Source organism: Bacillus rossius, chromosome 16 (genome assembly GCF_032445375.1).
Source record: "Bacillus rossius redtenbacheri isolate Brsri chromosome 16, Brsri_v3, whole genome shotgun sequence".
In the NCBI taxonomy this organism is placed as follows: domain Eukaryota; kingdom Metazoa; phylum Arthropoda; class Insecta; order Phasmatodea; family Bacillidae; genus Bacillus; species Bacillus rossius.
The window spans coordinates 260,826-276,157 of NC_086343.1; the positions used below are offsets into that span (position 1 = coordinate 260,826).

The 15,332-nt window shown below is 39.8% G+C and overlaps 2 protein-coding genes across 9 annotated transcripts; one reads left to right on the plus strand and one right to left on the minus strand.

The window, feature by feature from the left end:
• The first annotated feature begins 3,075 nt into the window (after positions 1–3,075).
• LOC134540205 (uncharacterized) lies at positions 3,076–6,567 on the plus strand. Of its 8 annotated transcripts, none has more exons than XR_010076424.1 (3): positions 3,076–3,260; positions 5,695–5,824; positions 6,089–6,567. XR_010076424.1 is itself a non-coding variant. In XM_063382782.1 (3 exons), exons 2-3 carry the CDS (start codon positions 5,669–5,671, stop codon positions 6,497–6,499), a joined length of 567 nt encoding a protein of 188 aa, XP_063238852.1. In that variant the 5' UTR covers positions 3,076–3,255; positions 4,484–5,668; the 3' UTR covers positions 6,500–6,567. The 8 variants fall into 8 exon arrangements, 6 of the variants coding, with proteins under 6 accessions (XP_063238852.1, XP_063238855.1, XP_063238853.1 ...); XR_010076425.1 differs by having other exon boundaries at positions 3,076–3,255; XM_063382782.1 differs by having other exon boundaries at positions 3,076–3,255; positions 4,484–5,824.
• Positions 6,568–7,176: 609 nt separating this feature from the next.
• Positions 7,177–14,857, minus strand: LOC134540204 (neuralized-like protein 2). The gene is made up of 2 exons (XM_063382781.1): positions 13,975–14,857; positions 7,177–12,080 (listed from the first exon to the last, which is right to left on the minus strand). The coding sequence occupies exons 1-2, from the start codon at positions 14,642–14,644 to the stop codon at positions 11,965–11,967; spliced, it is 786 nt and encodes a 261-aa protein (XP_063238851.1). The 5' UTR covers positions 14,645–14,857; the 3' UTR covers positions 7,177–11,964.
• Positions 14,858–15,332: the final 475 nt, after the last annotated feature.

Consider the following 15,332-nt stretch of genomic DNA (forward strand, 5'->3'; position numbering starts at 1 on the left):
CCGACCGAAGGCCACCCTAAAGCTCGACCTGCAACCGCCAGTATTCAACCCCGCTAACGGAACGCGCCCCTAGTCATGGCCCACCCGAGTCAGGCCAGCCACCAGCAGCCAAGGTAGAACCCGGCCCCATTATAAACAGACCGACATTACAGCCGACCATGTTGATAAAACACACACAGAATATAAACAATATTACGTATAAATTAAACGTTCGCTTAACGAAAGTGCGACGTAGGAGTGCCCGGGCACTCACGTGTGTAAATGTGTCGATACGTGTGTGAGTGTTCCCCTGGCGGCCTTCTGCCTAGATTAGTTAAGTAACTCATGTGACATAATTATTAACCCCTTGTGTTTCGTTATTACCCCCAACCGGAGCAGTCCAGCAAGAGACGAACAGTCTCTGGTGTGACGTATAATTTAAAGGACATATTCGTAAACATACTAACTCTAAATTGTAGAAGGGATGAGTAATGTTAATTTTGCCTTAATAATTAATGTAGGAATTTAGCGCCCTTAAAATCTCTTATTAACGAGTTACATTAGAAAATAACGCAATGAGGTCAACCCTGGCGCGAGGGGCACCGAGCCTCGGCCGGACGCCATGACATCACGCCAGTACAGCGCGACTCGTGGACTGGGGCGGGCGGACGCACGTCCCACGGAGAGACATCATCCATTGTCTGCATTGAACTCACTTCTGGTAATTATAGTCACTTCCTCGAAACCTCTTTTTACTAATCTCTCCGTGCGTACCCGGTCCAAATTTCGGTCCAGGACTTAATCCGTCCACATAAAATTTAAAACCCCCTGCACCACACTTGGTCTGCGGGGTAATTTTCAGTATACGGCACGGGCCGCCTCCCGAACCACAGAACTTGAACTAAAACCAGTCGCCCCGGCGCTGACACCAACCCGTAAGGGAACTTGGACGAATTTAGCTGCGGTCCGCTCTCCACTACAGTGGACGCGAACACCGCCTCGAGACATTGATATATGGGATTGGCCGCCTCCAATCGCCCTCACCCCTCTTTTGGGTAACCAGGCTCAGAACCGCGTAGTGCCACGCTAATACGTAACATTTAGTAATTTTGTGCGACGCCTTGAACCTGGAACGTTCTTGAGTAAACTTGTGCGATGCGCCACCACGTAACATTCAGTAAACTTGTGCAACGCACCATCACGTAACATTTTTGTAAACTTGTGCCACGCCTTTATTATGTAACTTTTCAGACTAGCTTTGTGTAATTGTGTAACTTCTGTATTGTGTGACGTCACCCTCTGTACGACGTTGTGTGTAATCAATGGTACCGTAAAACGGGGTGAATTGCAACAGGAGTGTGAATTGCAACAAAACATCGGAGTGTAATAATATCCTTCATGACGAAAAAACATATATCTTATGTGGTTTCTCGAATTCATTTTCATAATATACATAAAACAGGGTACCTAAAAAAATAATTTCCAATATGGCACCCGAATATTCCTTGGCGTGGCATTAACAGAATAAATAAGTAAAAATATATTACTTTTCAAAGAGGAAATAACTTTATCTAGAAAAATATTTTCCTCGTGTTAAGTTATATATTCAATGGTAAAAAATTATTCTTAGTGGTATCTTGTCATGATATTTAACTTAGGGAAACAACGTTGGAGGCTATTTAAATACCTATTACACCAAACCACAGTCGCATGAATAAACGACGCACGTCATTTGTCGCATTACTTCAACGCCTAATCAATTAACCATACGACTCCCAACCACCACCAAGTAGGGAATTCCTCATATCCCACGCAACACCGCCGACGGTCCTAGTGGGCCACACAGGGCAACCGACCCCACGACCCACCTATCGACTAGAAACAGAGCTAGTCTGGCGCCCACCCGGAAACACTACATCGACAACAGCCATTCCCACTAGGAGCCGCACCGGGACTCGAGCCCGAGACCCCAGACGACGGCAAAATAATGAGTAATTGCAAACTCCCACACAGCACTAACAATTACTTGAGTGTTCTCAAGTTCTGTTTTGGACTCGTGCGTCCCACCAGAACTGGAACTGACCGGGTGAGGACAGGGTTTTGCTGACATAGGAGGGACGATGTCAATATACATTTCTGAAGATATGATTTTTGGGTTACTCTCATTTTTTATGACTGATTAAACAGCATTGTGATATTTCATGTAGTTTACCAATAATAAGTACACTGTTGTGAACAATTGATGATTATGTTATATTAGCTACATAAAAAAATACTGTAAATTGTTGTAAATAGATGGTAAGTACAAGTTACCAACATTATAAATACTGAACAGTGTTTTTAGAGATGGTAGTATTCAAAAATACAATACAATTTTTCTGAGTTTTTTTCCCCTAGAGATGAGCACCTATTCTAGGGAATAAACTATTTCATCATGTTTCACGGAATTATTAACAAAATAAATGATTTACAAAAAATAATTTTATTGTTAAAAGTTGTATGATCATTGCCCATTTGTCATCATGTTTAAAGTTTGGTCATTTTTCACGATCTTTAAGTCAATATATTTTTTCGATTGCGATTTTTTTCTTCCTATTATAAATACACCGTTTTCATGTAAATGTATGGAGTATGAACTCATTTGGATAATCTTTGCTCATTACTCTACGATAACAATATTTTAAACGAGAGAAAATCTGTGCCGATATTGCTCATTGTAATACAAGGGAATTGGAATTTCACGGGCGTTCTTCAGGCCAAGCCACTGGGATCACTGCAGTCAGGTGTTTCCAGGATTCGCCATGTTTAAAGGCATGAGTTTCCATATATTGTTCTACCAAAATATTTGGTTACAATTTATTTCTATACTTTTAGTGCCAAAAAAAAATTCACAAATAAATTGATGAAACCTACTTTGTAACTGAAATACGAGACAAAACAGACTTTTAAAAATATATATACACATTTATACGAAACTCCCAATTAACAAAATGTTAATCGTGGGTCCCCCAACTTCTAGCGCTTTTAGTTTGCAGGCCGCGAGCTTCACTAAGCGTACGAGCCACGCCAAGGCGAAGGATAGGAATTAGGAACTTTACAGGCATATCTATGACCGTCATCCATATCAAGATATCCAGATCCAGAATGATTAAAATTATTATGAAATTAAAGTTCATGTTAAAACCTATGTTAATCTTATATTATGTATCTTGATTTTTATAATAAACCACTTAAGATCTTTCGTTGAGAAGTATGCAAGCAATTACGTGCTTCGAGGTTAGGTATTATTTTCTTTGGAATGAGTTTTAATTTTATTATTTTTTCATGCTGATAGCAGCGTCCAAATAATATAGATTCAAGTGAAATGTTTATGATTTGGCTTGGGATATTACTCGAAGCTTTGGAGAGTCGGGGCTTTTCGTATACCAATACCAAAGACCTAAATTCTCGTCATTCATGATAACGATTGGGGAGTGGAATAGTTAATATTAGTATGCAAGCAAGGAATGTGGTAGGTATAGATCAGAGGAGGGTAAGAGGAAAGAGGGGTGACTACTTGCCACTATAGTTGTGCCAAACAGCAGCAGGATTGAAACTTAGTATTTATACTTCATTTACCCTGCTTAAATAACTGGTAATTGGTAGGGCACACTGTCTGTGATCACAAACAACTCGCGCTCACACTCTGAGGGTTTTGGGCTTGAACATTTACACCCAGTTATGACTTGAATTTGTGAGCTCACCTTTCCAAACCAAAGGATTGGTCAATTTTCTTGAGTATGTACTCTTCTGAAAGAATGGAAATAAATTCTGAAATGCCTTATTTCTATAGGTACATATTTTTCTTCAACAGAAATTCATTTTCTCCATCGAATAGGAAGCTTTTTGATCCCTTAATGAAGAAAATAAGATGTACTGTTCAACTGCAACGTTGTCTTCAAATCTTTCCCCTCATAATGCCTCCTTCAGCAGACCTTCCACAAGCTAACACACTGTCTGGATATTGTTTTCATTGAAGCTGGTCGCCGGACGCTGTTTATGGCTTTGATATTCCACTTTATCACAACCATTTCAAAACATCTGGGCCCAATAAAACAATTGGGTTTTGCTCATAGCACCACCTGACTGTGCTTGGAGTCTTCAAAATTTCACTCTATTTCACATCTTCGTTGACGACAAAACAAAAAATAACGCGTTTGCACAATTGACGCTGGTACTATCATAGCAATACTGCCATGATGGACATAAGCCTATCCCCTCTCCATTATTCCGCAACCGATTTCCCACTCACTGCACTACTAGAGTCAAATGACCCAAATTCTGGTTTATATTTGAATGACCCTCGTTCCTTGAGAATGAGAACCTGCAAGTTACAAAATTTTAATGCTACTGTAGCAGCAAAGTTTTTAAACACTTTGCCTCTTACCGCTGCCATCTGGGGTTGATTGCCAGCAGGTTCAGTTCTATAAGGGGAATGTGTCATGCCAATCAGCAATGTGCGCAGGTCACGGGGCCTCGAGAAGCTGGGAGCGTCGGGCTGCGACAGATGCGACAGAGGCGCCAGCGGGACTGATCCTGGAGCACACAGAGGTCAGCCGCGACCACCTGACTCCGGAGATAGCCTTGCGCCTGATCACGCCGTCCTGCCGGCTGTGGACCGCTCCCACCAGCATCACACCCTTCCCGGACCACTTCTGGTCTTTCTACTGGCCCGGCGGCCAGCATTGCTGCCAGTTGCACGGAACAATTCCAAACCCTGCCATGGTTTCAATTTTGTCACTGAGCGGGTACTTAGTTGTTGGAGGTCTCTTATCTTAAAAGTCAATCACTGCCTGCGAATGCTGTCATAGTTGTGTACTCCATGCCAGTGACGGCCTACTCCACGCTTCTTGAGGGCCTGATATCATTTTGGTAACTTAGTCTGAGGGTTGGACAATGTGAATTAATATTAAATTTCTTTCAACATAGTTTTAATGTCATGTTATTCTGTAAAATGGACAATAAATACAGTTGGTGGAGAATCATGTAAAACAAACAAAAACAAAAATATATATATACATATATTATTTTAACATTAGTATTAAAAAAATTTAAGACTTAAGTTTTGAATCCAAGAAGTAGTGCCATATATTGATGATTATGGTTAATAACAGTCTGCTGACAACTTATTCTATGTATGCAAACAAAATGTCTAGTACACGATAGTAGCATGTATAATAATATTTCTTTCAGAAGGGTCGTATGAAGCCAATGTCATGGGCTGGATTTGACCCGTGGGACATAATTTATTGGACCATCCAAGGGTTTCCCCCCCAACCAGCGCTCTTAGCCGTCAGGCCCTGCCGCCCTGGGTCCCTCCTGGGGCGTGGGTACGGACACGGCGTAGACGCGAATCAGGGAAGCTGTTAAGAGAGTTGGCTATGACTAGAGGCTGAGGCTACCCATTATCACCACCTCGGCCCCCTAGCTCGCTCAGCTGACCAGACAGTTGGCTGTGACCTTAGCCCTTATAGCCCGATCCACCACTTCATTCTGGGACCCCTGGTCCGGTGTGCAGGCCTGACACCCCCTCCTAGCTCCCCAGGCTAGTACCGGAGCTGTGTCAGCTCTTCACAGGACTAGGCGACCCTCCGAGCCTGCTCCAGGCGACGGGAGCTCCGCTGTCAAGTGCGAGTCCTCAGACTAGGCCATGGTCGAAGCCTCCCTCTGCCGCAGATACGTGCTGGCCCACCCGGGCGTGGTGCGGGGTGCCAGGGTCCTGGATGTGGGCAGCAGAGTGGGGCGTGTGCCATCGCGGCCGTGCTGTCTGGAGCGAGCCGTGCCACCGCCAACGACATCGACCCAGGTGAAGTGTGCGCGCCGGCACGTGGACGTGGTGACACCCGTCTGCCATTCCATTAGTTCTTATTGTTAGTTATGTAGAGGCTCTACGTCTTGTGGCCAGTGAAGTGTCGGCCTGTAGCATCCCCATGAGGGGTTTTGTCTGGGACGGCTGGACCATAGTTTGAACTCTGATCCTCCAGAGTGCAAGCCCGGTGTCTTTATCTGCGTCTCTCTTTGCTCCGTCACTTCACTGGCGGTCTGAGAGTCGGGTTCTGCCCGAGTGCAGTGGCTGCTGAACGCCCGCCTCGACGTGGTGACGGCGGACCTGGTGGGCGGTGACCTCGGCGCGGGGGCTCGGGACTGCGTGCTCTACGACGAGGAGTCTGCCCGCGCGCCGCTGGTGGGGGACCCCGGGCCACTTCGCCCCCCTCGCGGAGTACGCCCTCCCGGAGGACGTGCGCTGAGAAAACAACGGCTTCCTGAGCGCGCGTGTCTGGCAGCTCGGCGTCTGACCGGTCAGCACCTCCGAATATCTTTGAATGTCTCGTTTCAGGCAGGCTCATTTCAAGGGAGCAGTCAGTCTTGTGCGAGGAACGTACCTGCCCAGCCTCAGGAATGCGAAAGTTGCATGCACCAAGTGCCTCGTTGGCTATGGTCAAGATTATATTATGGGAAGATGCAAAAAGACCAAAATTAAACAACGAAAAAGCATGTAATATACTGTACAACTCCAAAATGCATAATAAATCATGAAATTAGGCATAATTTAACTAAAACTTAATTAAAATCACAAAGAAAAGTAATTTTTTAATATTTCAAATTCAAGAAATATTAATTTTTTTTTAAGCAGCTCTTATTGTATCACTTGCAATCTAAAAATGCTCTCCAATTAATTTTCATATTTCTAAATGTATCTGTTTTAAACAAACTTATTACAAATTATTTTATTGTAATACAAATTAATTTGTCGTAAAAATACAGCCTGTCCACATTAGACATTTTAGTGGAATAAGTATATAAAAAAAAGAAATATATAAAAATAACACCAAGAAATTCAGTTTTAAAAACTGAATTGGACTAAAAATGAAACCATAAATAAAATCTCGTCTCTACTCGATGCACAGCCAGGCACGCAGCCATGTAAACTGCTCGTGGTGATGGGGAAAGTGGATGGACTTCAGTATCTGGTTTAATAAACAATGAGCCATGACCAACTAATGTTTGTTCAGCTTCTGTATTAGCGTTAACACATGGCTGAATCACTTTATAAACCCTGCAAGTCATGTATCTGGTGCATAATACTTCAAAATAATTTTTTCCACTTTTTTTATTAAAAAAAAAATAAAAGCCTTTAACTTGATTAAAATAATGACATTTTTCATTTTGAAGAGAGGAAACAATATTCTTTATTGGCAAAATTATAATTACACATTACACTGTGGTTTGACTAGAAGCCACTATATCTGTAATTACAATCCTCAACATTTTACGTGCACATGTTATTCGATTACATCAAAATTGCCTTTCAAAATTCAAGACAGTTATATTTATATACAAAATACATATATCACAATTTTTGTTACTTAAAAAATTATATAAGAGTTAAAAATCGTAAACAACTGAACAAGCTGTAAAAAACATTCAAATCAAGAAATGTGCAATAACATTATCATTTAACAACTCATAAAGAGAGAACATATCTTAAATGTTAACAAAACAGAATACATAACAACATTTGTAAATCTTTTCATACAACATGCAGCCAGACAATTTAATTATTTAAGAAACCTTGAAAATGGTTACGTGGCAAACGTAACAGCTACGTGGTCACTGTGGTTACTGCCAATATGAGTTCTTATCAGCTCCTGACTGATGTATTTCCATAACAATTTGGATTCTCAAACATGTGTGTACTCTTCAAATTTGAGCCAGCTAATGGAACACGTGAATTATTCACTCGGATGCAGGGCCGTGGAATACCACCTGACACAGCTGTGTTAGACATTTAATGACAGGTGCTGGCACTACATTTTTATTGGGCAGTGATACGAAAACAATTATCTCAGACATAACATATGAAGTTTAAAAATAATTGTGTTTCATACATTTTCAAAATAATTTTTCTGCTGTGATAAAAAAAAATCACGAAGTTGAATTTGCACAAAACAGAACTTGATTCTGAATCTCTCGGATAGATAGCAGTAAGATACCAACCAAATTCTGATGGTTGCAACGGCCGCAGTAAAATGTCCGCACGATGATCTCGCCCCGAGACGATGCCAGCACTCCGTGGAGCACCCAGGGAAAACCCCCCTCGTGCCATCTAGGCTAGAACGTTAGAGGCCTCACGCAGGTCAAGTTGGGGACCTCAACACAGCACATTACGAGTGTAAGGATCGCGATACTGAAGTAGTTGTTGAGTGTCTGAGCTGTATTGGCGAACTGCCCGCCTTTTCTCGGCACCACGATAGAACACTGTTAAGACTGCAGCCTCCTTCTCCAATTTTTTTTTAGAAAAAGATCTCAACAATACAGCCAAAGTACTCTTACATAATCCAGCATAATTTATCTTTAGTACTTCAACATATTTTGGTGTTTTTTCAATTCATATTTATAGCACTGTCCATTATGTATATATATGTAATTAATATTAAATATTTCAGACACATAGTTTTAAGCATTTACCCCCTTTCCTTGAAATTTTTCCAGAAAGTATTTAATACTTTATGTATTGCCCCCCCCCCCCCCTTTTTTTTTTAAAAAAAAAAAGGACCTTTGAAAACTAAATGTAAATGGGCTTGAAATAAGTTTCCCACAATTAGTTTACTAATTTGTACATGTGCTACGTAATATTTTCACTTGTATAATTTTGTTTATAAATCATGTTTTGTAAATTTTTATTTTTAAAATTTCTTTACGACAACCTTGGCTGGTAATTTAAAAACGGATGCTCATCTAAATGCTTAAATTTATGACGGTTGTATTTTGGAACATTATCAAGCAACATTTTCTTAAATGTGCACCTCAACAAATCATTAGACGTATGTGTGCTTGCTTACATCATCCATCATTTACTTTTCAATATGTGAAGCTATTACTTTAATTTTTTTTATGTACTTTAGTACAACTTAATTCTCAAAAAATAAAAAGATAATTCTTAATAAATAAAATAACTAAAATTATTTTATTTGTTGCCAGTTAAATTGTACAAATTTTGAGTTCCCTACATGCACACTCAAAGCTGAGTACAGAATTACATGTATGCAGCTGTAACTGGCTTAAACTCTAGACCTGGATTTTGGCAATGAGTGTGTGGCACTCTTCAAATTTATGTTTTTCTGCTTTTCATCCCACTTATTTTTGTCTAAAATAATGCCCGTATACAACTTTCCCGTATTTTCCAACATTGTTACATAGTACCTAGGAAAGTGTACATAAGAGTTTTCACTGTATTGTTTGTTTATAAATTCCACAGACTATAAGCTCGGTCTGCATCAACAGAAAACCTTTCATATGGCACACGGAAGTGCTAAATTAACAAGTCATGTGGAAACACGTTGTTGAAAGGATGCCAACCTTTGAATGTCAGCTAACTGGCCACAAGCAAGTTGTTTATTGTTGTGGTCACATTGGCTTGCTCAAATGCGTAACTACTCTTGCCGAGGGTAAAGAAATTAAGCATTAGTTCCAACTTGTTGTAGTCGGTTCATAAAACCCAGGTATTTGAGAAGTTATATCACCACCAACGATTGAGCCTTTGACTGTTTACTTTATTAACTCTCCTGGGCTTATCTGCTACTTTTTAAATGGTTACACAGCTCAGCCAATTCCTTTGTTTTTTAGTGCACACAGTTTTACAAGTGTTCATACGACCTGGTGTACAAAATACAAATTCAAAAAATCCCTTTCGGCACAGCCTATAGGCGTAGGTAGATTTTAAAGTACCTATTCATTCTAGAAAATTTTTGTAAACTTCTATAAATTTCCGGAACATTTTAAGAACTTAATGTAATAACATATTTATACTCTCCAATGTTAAATATTTGCTCATTTTCCAGGCAGCAAAAATTTTATGAATATTTTTAACTCAATGTATCTAGCATTGAAGAGCTTAGAATGATTTTTGTATTATATGCTAACTAATGTAATAATTAATTTTTTTGACCTTCAAACACTATTTTTTATCACTTCCACTAATAACGTGGTCGTATAAAAATTTGCTTTGCGCCAAGGTTCAAGATGGTTTAAAATAAATTTGAACTAATTTGATACTGAGAGTGATATGAATTTTTTTTTTAAATATCAATCCCTGTTTTTAAGGTAATAAATTGTTTCAGCAAAAATTGTTTCAGCCACCAAAGTTTTAGATGAAGTTTAGGATTCATACAATAAATTATAATGGATTTGATAGTATAACTATAAAGAAAAGTAATGATTATATTTTACTTAAAAAAAAAAACAACTTTTTATTTCCATCCATTTGCAGTAATGGATGGTTAAATAAAAATTTATTTTAACAATAGTTTTAGACAATATTGAGAAAGTTAAACTAAATTAAGAATGGATTCGATAGTGTACATGGTAGGAAAGTTTTATTTATTTTCTTATTCCAACCGCAGGATTTTTCAGCCCCTAACAATAATGGTTTGTATTATCAAAAATAGTTTCAGACAAAAGTTTGAGATAAAAATTGTAAGATTTACAATTTGAACGGATTCGATTGTGTCCTTACTAAGGGAGATATGAAATCTTTTTGGCTTCCAACCCTTGTTTTTTCCACCTCTTGCAGTTATAGTTGTATAAAAAATTGTTTCATACAAAATTTAAGATAAAAGTTTAGAAACAATTTGAACAGATTTAATAGTGTGCATATTAAGGGAGTTATGCATTTTTTTGTCTTTTAACCACTGTTATTTTCCACCCCTTGCGCTAATAGTTGCTCATATAAAAAATAATTTCAGATGAAAGTTGTAGATAATATTTTTAGGTTTTAAAATAAAAAGGAATGGATTTAATAGTGCACAAGGTACAGATCATATAATTTTGTTTTTTAAATTTCTACCACCTTTTTTTTCCCAACCTCTTGCAACAATGATTTGACTTATCAAAAATTGTGTGGTAGAAACGTTTTAGATAAAAATTGTAAGATTTACAAAACTTTTAACAAATTCGTTGGTGTGCCTATGAACAGAATAATGTTTTTTTTTGTCTTCCAACCCTTGTTTTTTTTTACACCCGCTGCAGTTATAGCTGGTTGTATCAAAAATGTTTTTAGACAACGTTTTTGGTATTATGTTCTCCTAAGAGTTATTATACATTCAAATGGATGTGATATTCATCATATTATGGGAGTTAAAGCAATCTTTCTGTTTTTAGAAAACTTTTCCAATTTCTACCTCTTTGGTCGGATATTACCCATTAACAAACTCAACTGAAATTTTTCATGTTTATATTTTATGTATCAGTTTGGAAGTTATTTGTAAAAAATTACAGCAGTTATTTTGACCAAAAAAATGTGAAATGATGGTTTTGAGGTCTATGGACCATGAAACGAAAATCTATATAAAATTTTCCCCGAAGTCGCATCATGGTAACGGCCACAATAGGTAGTATTTCTTCAAAATCTACCTCAAATTGGTAGCTCCTCTGAAATAGTTTTTTTTTTTTTTTTTAAATATTCGTAAGAGTACTATTTTGGCGTCTGATTCTTGATTTTGACAACTTGATTTCATGTGACTGACGCTTGGATGCAAGCAATCGTGATGATATCAATTATGATGTGAAGAGAGAAGACACATAATGTACATTTATAGCCAACCAACTTTAATCTAACATTTCATCTGAAATTATAATTACATAAATTAAATAAATCCAAGTACAGGGCTGGCTTGAACACAAAAATGTTTTCCCGACTTCCACTACGTAGGAGTTTACAGTTATCGGCTCTTGGATTGAACGCTTGCCCCTACAAAAATCCTAGCAACAAAACATTTGGGCACGTCTTGCCGCAGCCGACAGGACCCGGTGTTCTAACTGTGGGTGAGCCGTGATTGGTCGACACAGGCTGCAGCGAGACGAGCAACGTGCTGCGAAAGCCTCCGCTTCCTGGCCTCACCCCAGACGATATGGCTCAAGCACGGCCCCCGGGACGCGACCGCTGCACTAGGACTGGTACATCAGGTATTCCTTGAGGACCTTCGGCAGCGGCAGAGCAGACACCGAAGTCTTCGTAATGTGCTGGAGAATGGCCTCTCTGCAGACACTCTGTAGCGTCGGAACTGGAACCAAATTTACACAAAGGTTCAAATTTTACATTACATTTAAAAATATTCCCAATATGTTTATTTGGCCACTTATTTATCAGTACATAATCATAACGTCTACACTACGACGAAGGGTTTGATTTGCGGAATAAGCTTGCGAATGTGAAGAATGAATTCTCCAATGTCGGAGGTTCACTCTCTTTACCTATTATTCGGTCTACATTGTAGGTTAACAGCAAGCACCTGTGATTGGCCCAGCCCGGTTAGGTTGGTAGGCCAAGTCAGCTGTGCCATATGTGTTGCATTGGCTAAAAAACCAAACTGCATTTGCTTACTTCTTCACATGTTTATCAATTATTCTGTAGGAGGAGGTTACTAGATTTTAAATAATTTACCAGTAGTTAACAGTTAATTGAGTGGTTAGGTTAGCAACATTAGAAATAATGTGCAATCATCACATTGGGGTTAGGTTAGCAGCATTAAAAATACTGTTCAATTGTGTGAATAGTTGTAAGGTTAGTTTAAACATTAATACTTGGATACAGTGACTTTTTTGAATGGAATGAAAAAATTTGGAAAAAAATGGTATTCACACACGACACACGTCCCTAAATTTACCTTGAAGGGATGGTTTCTTAACTCCTACTGGTTCATGTAAAATAACAGTTTAAAACTTACATTACAATACCTATGGTTTCACACTGCCGTCGCCATTCATTGTTGATTCGCAATCGTGTATCGTTTTGTTTAGCACAACTGTGGCCAACTATGGGGGATAAAAAATACACTAATTTTTCCATTACATGTATTGAAGTTTATCCCTGGAATCTGAAGTCTTGATCGTAATGGCATGAACCTGTTGTCTTGGTACACGATGCTTGCTGTTTTAGTTCAGTACATCAAAAGATTCTGTACTTAAAAAAAATATTGTCATATAACAAAGAATTAAGTTTGTAAGTTGAATAAAAATGATTTTTTTTCTACCTACAATCATAATTCTTTCTTATATCGCAATTTCTTTCATGTGCAGGATCTCCAGATGAACTGAACTAAAAAAGCAAGCATCGTGTACCACAGGATCAAGCCCAAGATCCAGGGACACCAGCCGTATAAAACACAGAATAAACGACGGCTGTAATCAAAGAATACCTGGAAAGACTGTAAATACTTCAGTGCACAGCATGTGTTCCTCACAGAAAATGAACGTTAACAATTCAATATTCTAATTTGTTGCCTCCCATTAGACTCGCTCATTACGTGACTCAAAACAGTACGTACTTTAAATGCAATGTAACAAAACAAACACTTCGTAATACAATTACTTATTCTAATAAAATAACAAACATGAAATATAAGCATTAAAAATTCCTTACAATAATTGCAATTCACTCATTAAGTAAACCAATTTCATTATACCATCTACATTGACCAAAGTTCTAAAAAAAAATATATATATAAAAAGCCATATGGGTAAACAATGAATGCCGGCGATAGTAGCGTGAATACACTGGTATTGTAATGTGAGCTTTTTTTTTTAACAATACAGTAGGAATTAAGAAACTTCCCTTGCAGGGTTAATTTAAGAACGTCTCAAGTATACGGAAAACCTACATTCCTATTTTTTTGCAGTTAAAAACGAATGGCGCCAGCAGCGTAAAAGCACAGGTATTGAAATGCAAGATATAAAATATATTTAATTTTTCAGCAAACCAGTAGGAATTACGAAACAATCCCTTTGCAGTAAATTCAGGGATGCGTGTAGTTTGCGAAAACCATATTATTATCAAATATTTTTCTTTCCATTCTTAAAAGCCGTGATTTCCGAGTATTACAGTTACAACTGTGATGAATGTGGCTGACCTAACATAACCAAATGTTACACTATTGTAGTGCACCGAGCGAGGGTTACCTCCGTAGAGCTGCACTATGCGCACTTGCTTGGTGGTGCCGTACACGTCCACCACCGCGTGAAGCGGGCCCTCGCAGTACGGGATCTCCTTGGTGCAGGGCCCCTGGTCCACACCGTTGATGATGAAGTGCATCTCGGCCAGGTCCCCGCCGCCGCGCGCCGGGAAGTACACCACGCCGATGCGACTGCCCACGTCGGTGGGCAGGATCTCCTCGCCGGGGGCCAGGGGGGCGGGGCGCAGCAGGCTGCGGGGCACTGCCCCCCGGGACGTGCGCACCGCCGCCTCGTCGTCCGCCCACAGCGCCGCCCCCGGCCCCGCCCCCTTCACGCCCGGCGAGTACTCGTACGTGTTGTTGTGCGACTTGGTGATGGCGAAGATCCACGAGCGGCCCATGTTGGTGAGGTCGGGCAGCGCGTACTGCGGCAGGCAGCCGGCGCCCGGGTCCAGCAGGGTGAGTCCCAGGCGCATGTGGCCGCTCCAGCCGCGCTCGTTCTTCTCGATCTCCAGCAGGAAGATCTCCCCCGGCAGCAGCGGCTTCTCGCTGAAGGTGAGCGCGTCCGCGAAGCTGTTGCGGCGGTACGCCACGGTACCGTCGTCGAACAGCTTGATGTTGCCGCCGTGCTGCGGGTGGAACCTGGTCAGCATCTTGCGCGACCGCTTGCAGCTCATGTTCGCAGCCTGCGAAGCTCGGTCACTTGTCGAACCTGCCGGTGTGACGGCAACCTTGCGAGTTTCACCATGAATACCTCATTCGTGTACCTCAAAACCACGGAAGTTCCAAAGTGTGCCTGTTTTACATGTTACCTCCTCTGGTAAACAAGTCACCAAACGAACACTCCATACATTTCGCGTCACAGCTGATACGGGAAAGTAGTTTGTTATTGATCCATAGAATACGTATAAATGAACAAACAAATGTCTTGGTTTCGCTTACAAAACCGTTTTATGTGTGATTCAGTTTTATTTTATATTTGACATTACACATTATTCCCTTATAATTTATTAAGTTAGAACTTTTATTACAACTGTTTTTATTAAGAAAATAAAATATATAATGTTTTAATTTTTAGATGCCATAATAAAGTCCTGGCTAGAACTATTATATTTTTTGCTGTTTTAGAAAACCTACTTAAGTTTTTAAAAAAACCTAATATGAAAATTCCCCACAAGTATTTGACATTCTACTGCCGTGTGCAGTATCAAAACCCAGATCGCGGCCCTGTCCTTAACACACCACAGCTGTGTTCGTGATCACTTCTGCTACGTCCGGGCCACCGCCAGAGCGAGATATCTGCCATTCCTTTTTATTAAAGTTATACTGTTTGTTCTCTACATTATTTGTTACTGTTTTTGATAA

What these genes read in the sequence shown, in the direction of transcription:
- LOC134540205 (XM_063382783.1), top strand. Translation starts at nt 5,669, where the DNA reads ATGGTCGAAGCCTCCCTCTGCCGCAGATACGTGCTGGCCCACCCGGGC. An exon ending in CGCCAACGACATCGACCCAG is followed by an intron (nt 5,825 to 6,088) that starts GTGAAGTGTGCG and finishes GCCCGAGTGCAG; the next exon opens with TGGCTGCTGAACGCCCGCCT.
- LOC134540204 (XM_063382781.1), bottom strand. Translation starts at nt 14,644, where the DNA reads ATGAGCTGCAAGCGGTCGCGCAAGATGCTGACCAGGTTCCACCCGCAG. An exon ending in CATAGTGCAGCTCTACGGAG is followed by an intron (nt 12,081 to 13,974) that starts GTAACCCTCGCT and finishes ATTTGGTTCCAG; the next exon opens with TTCCGACGCTACAGAGTGTC.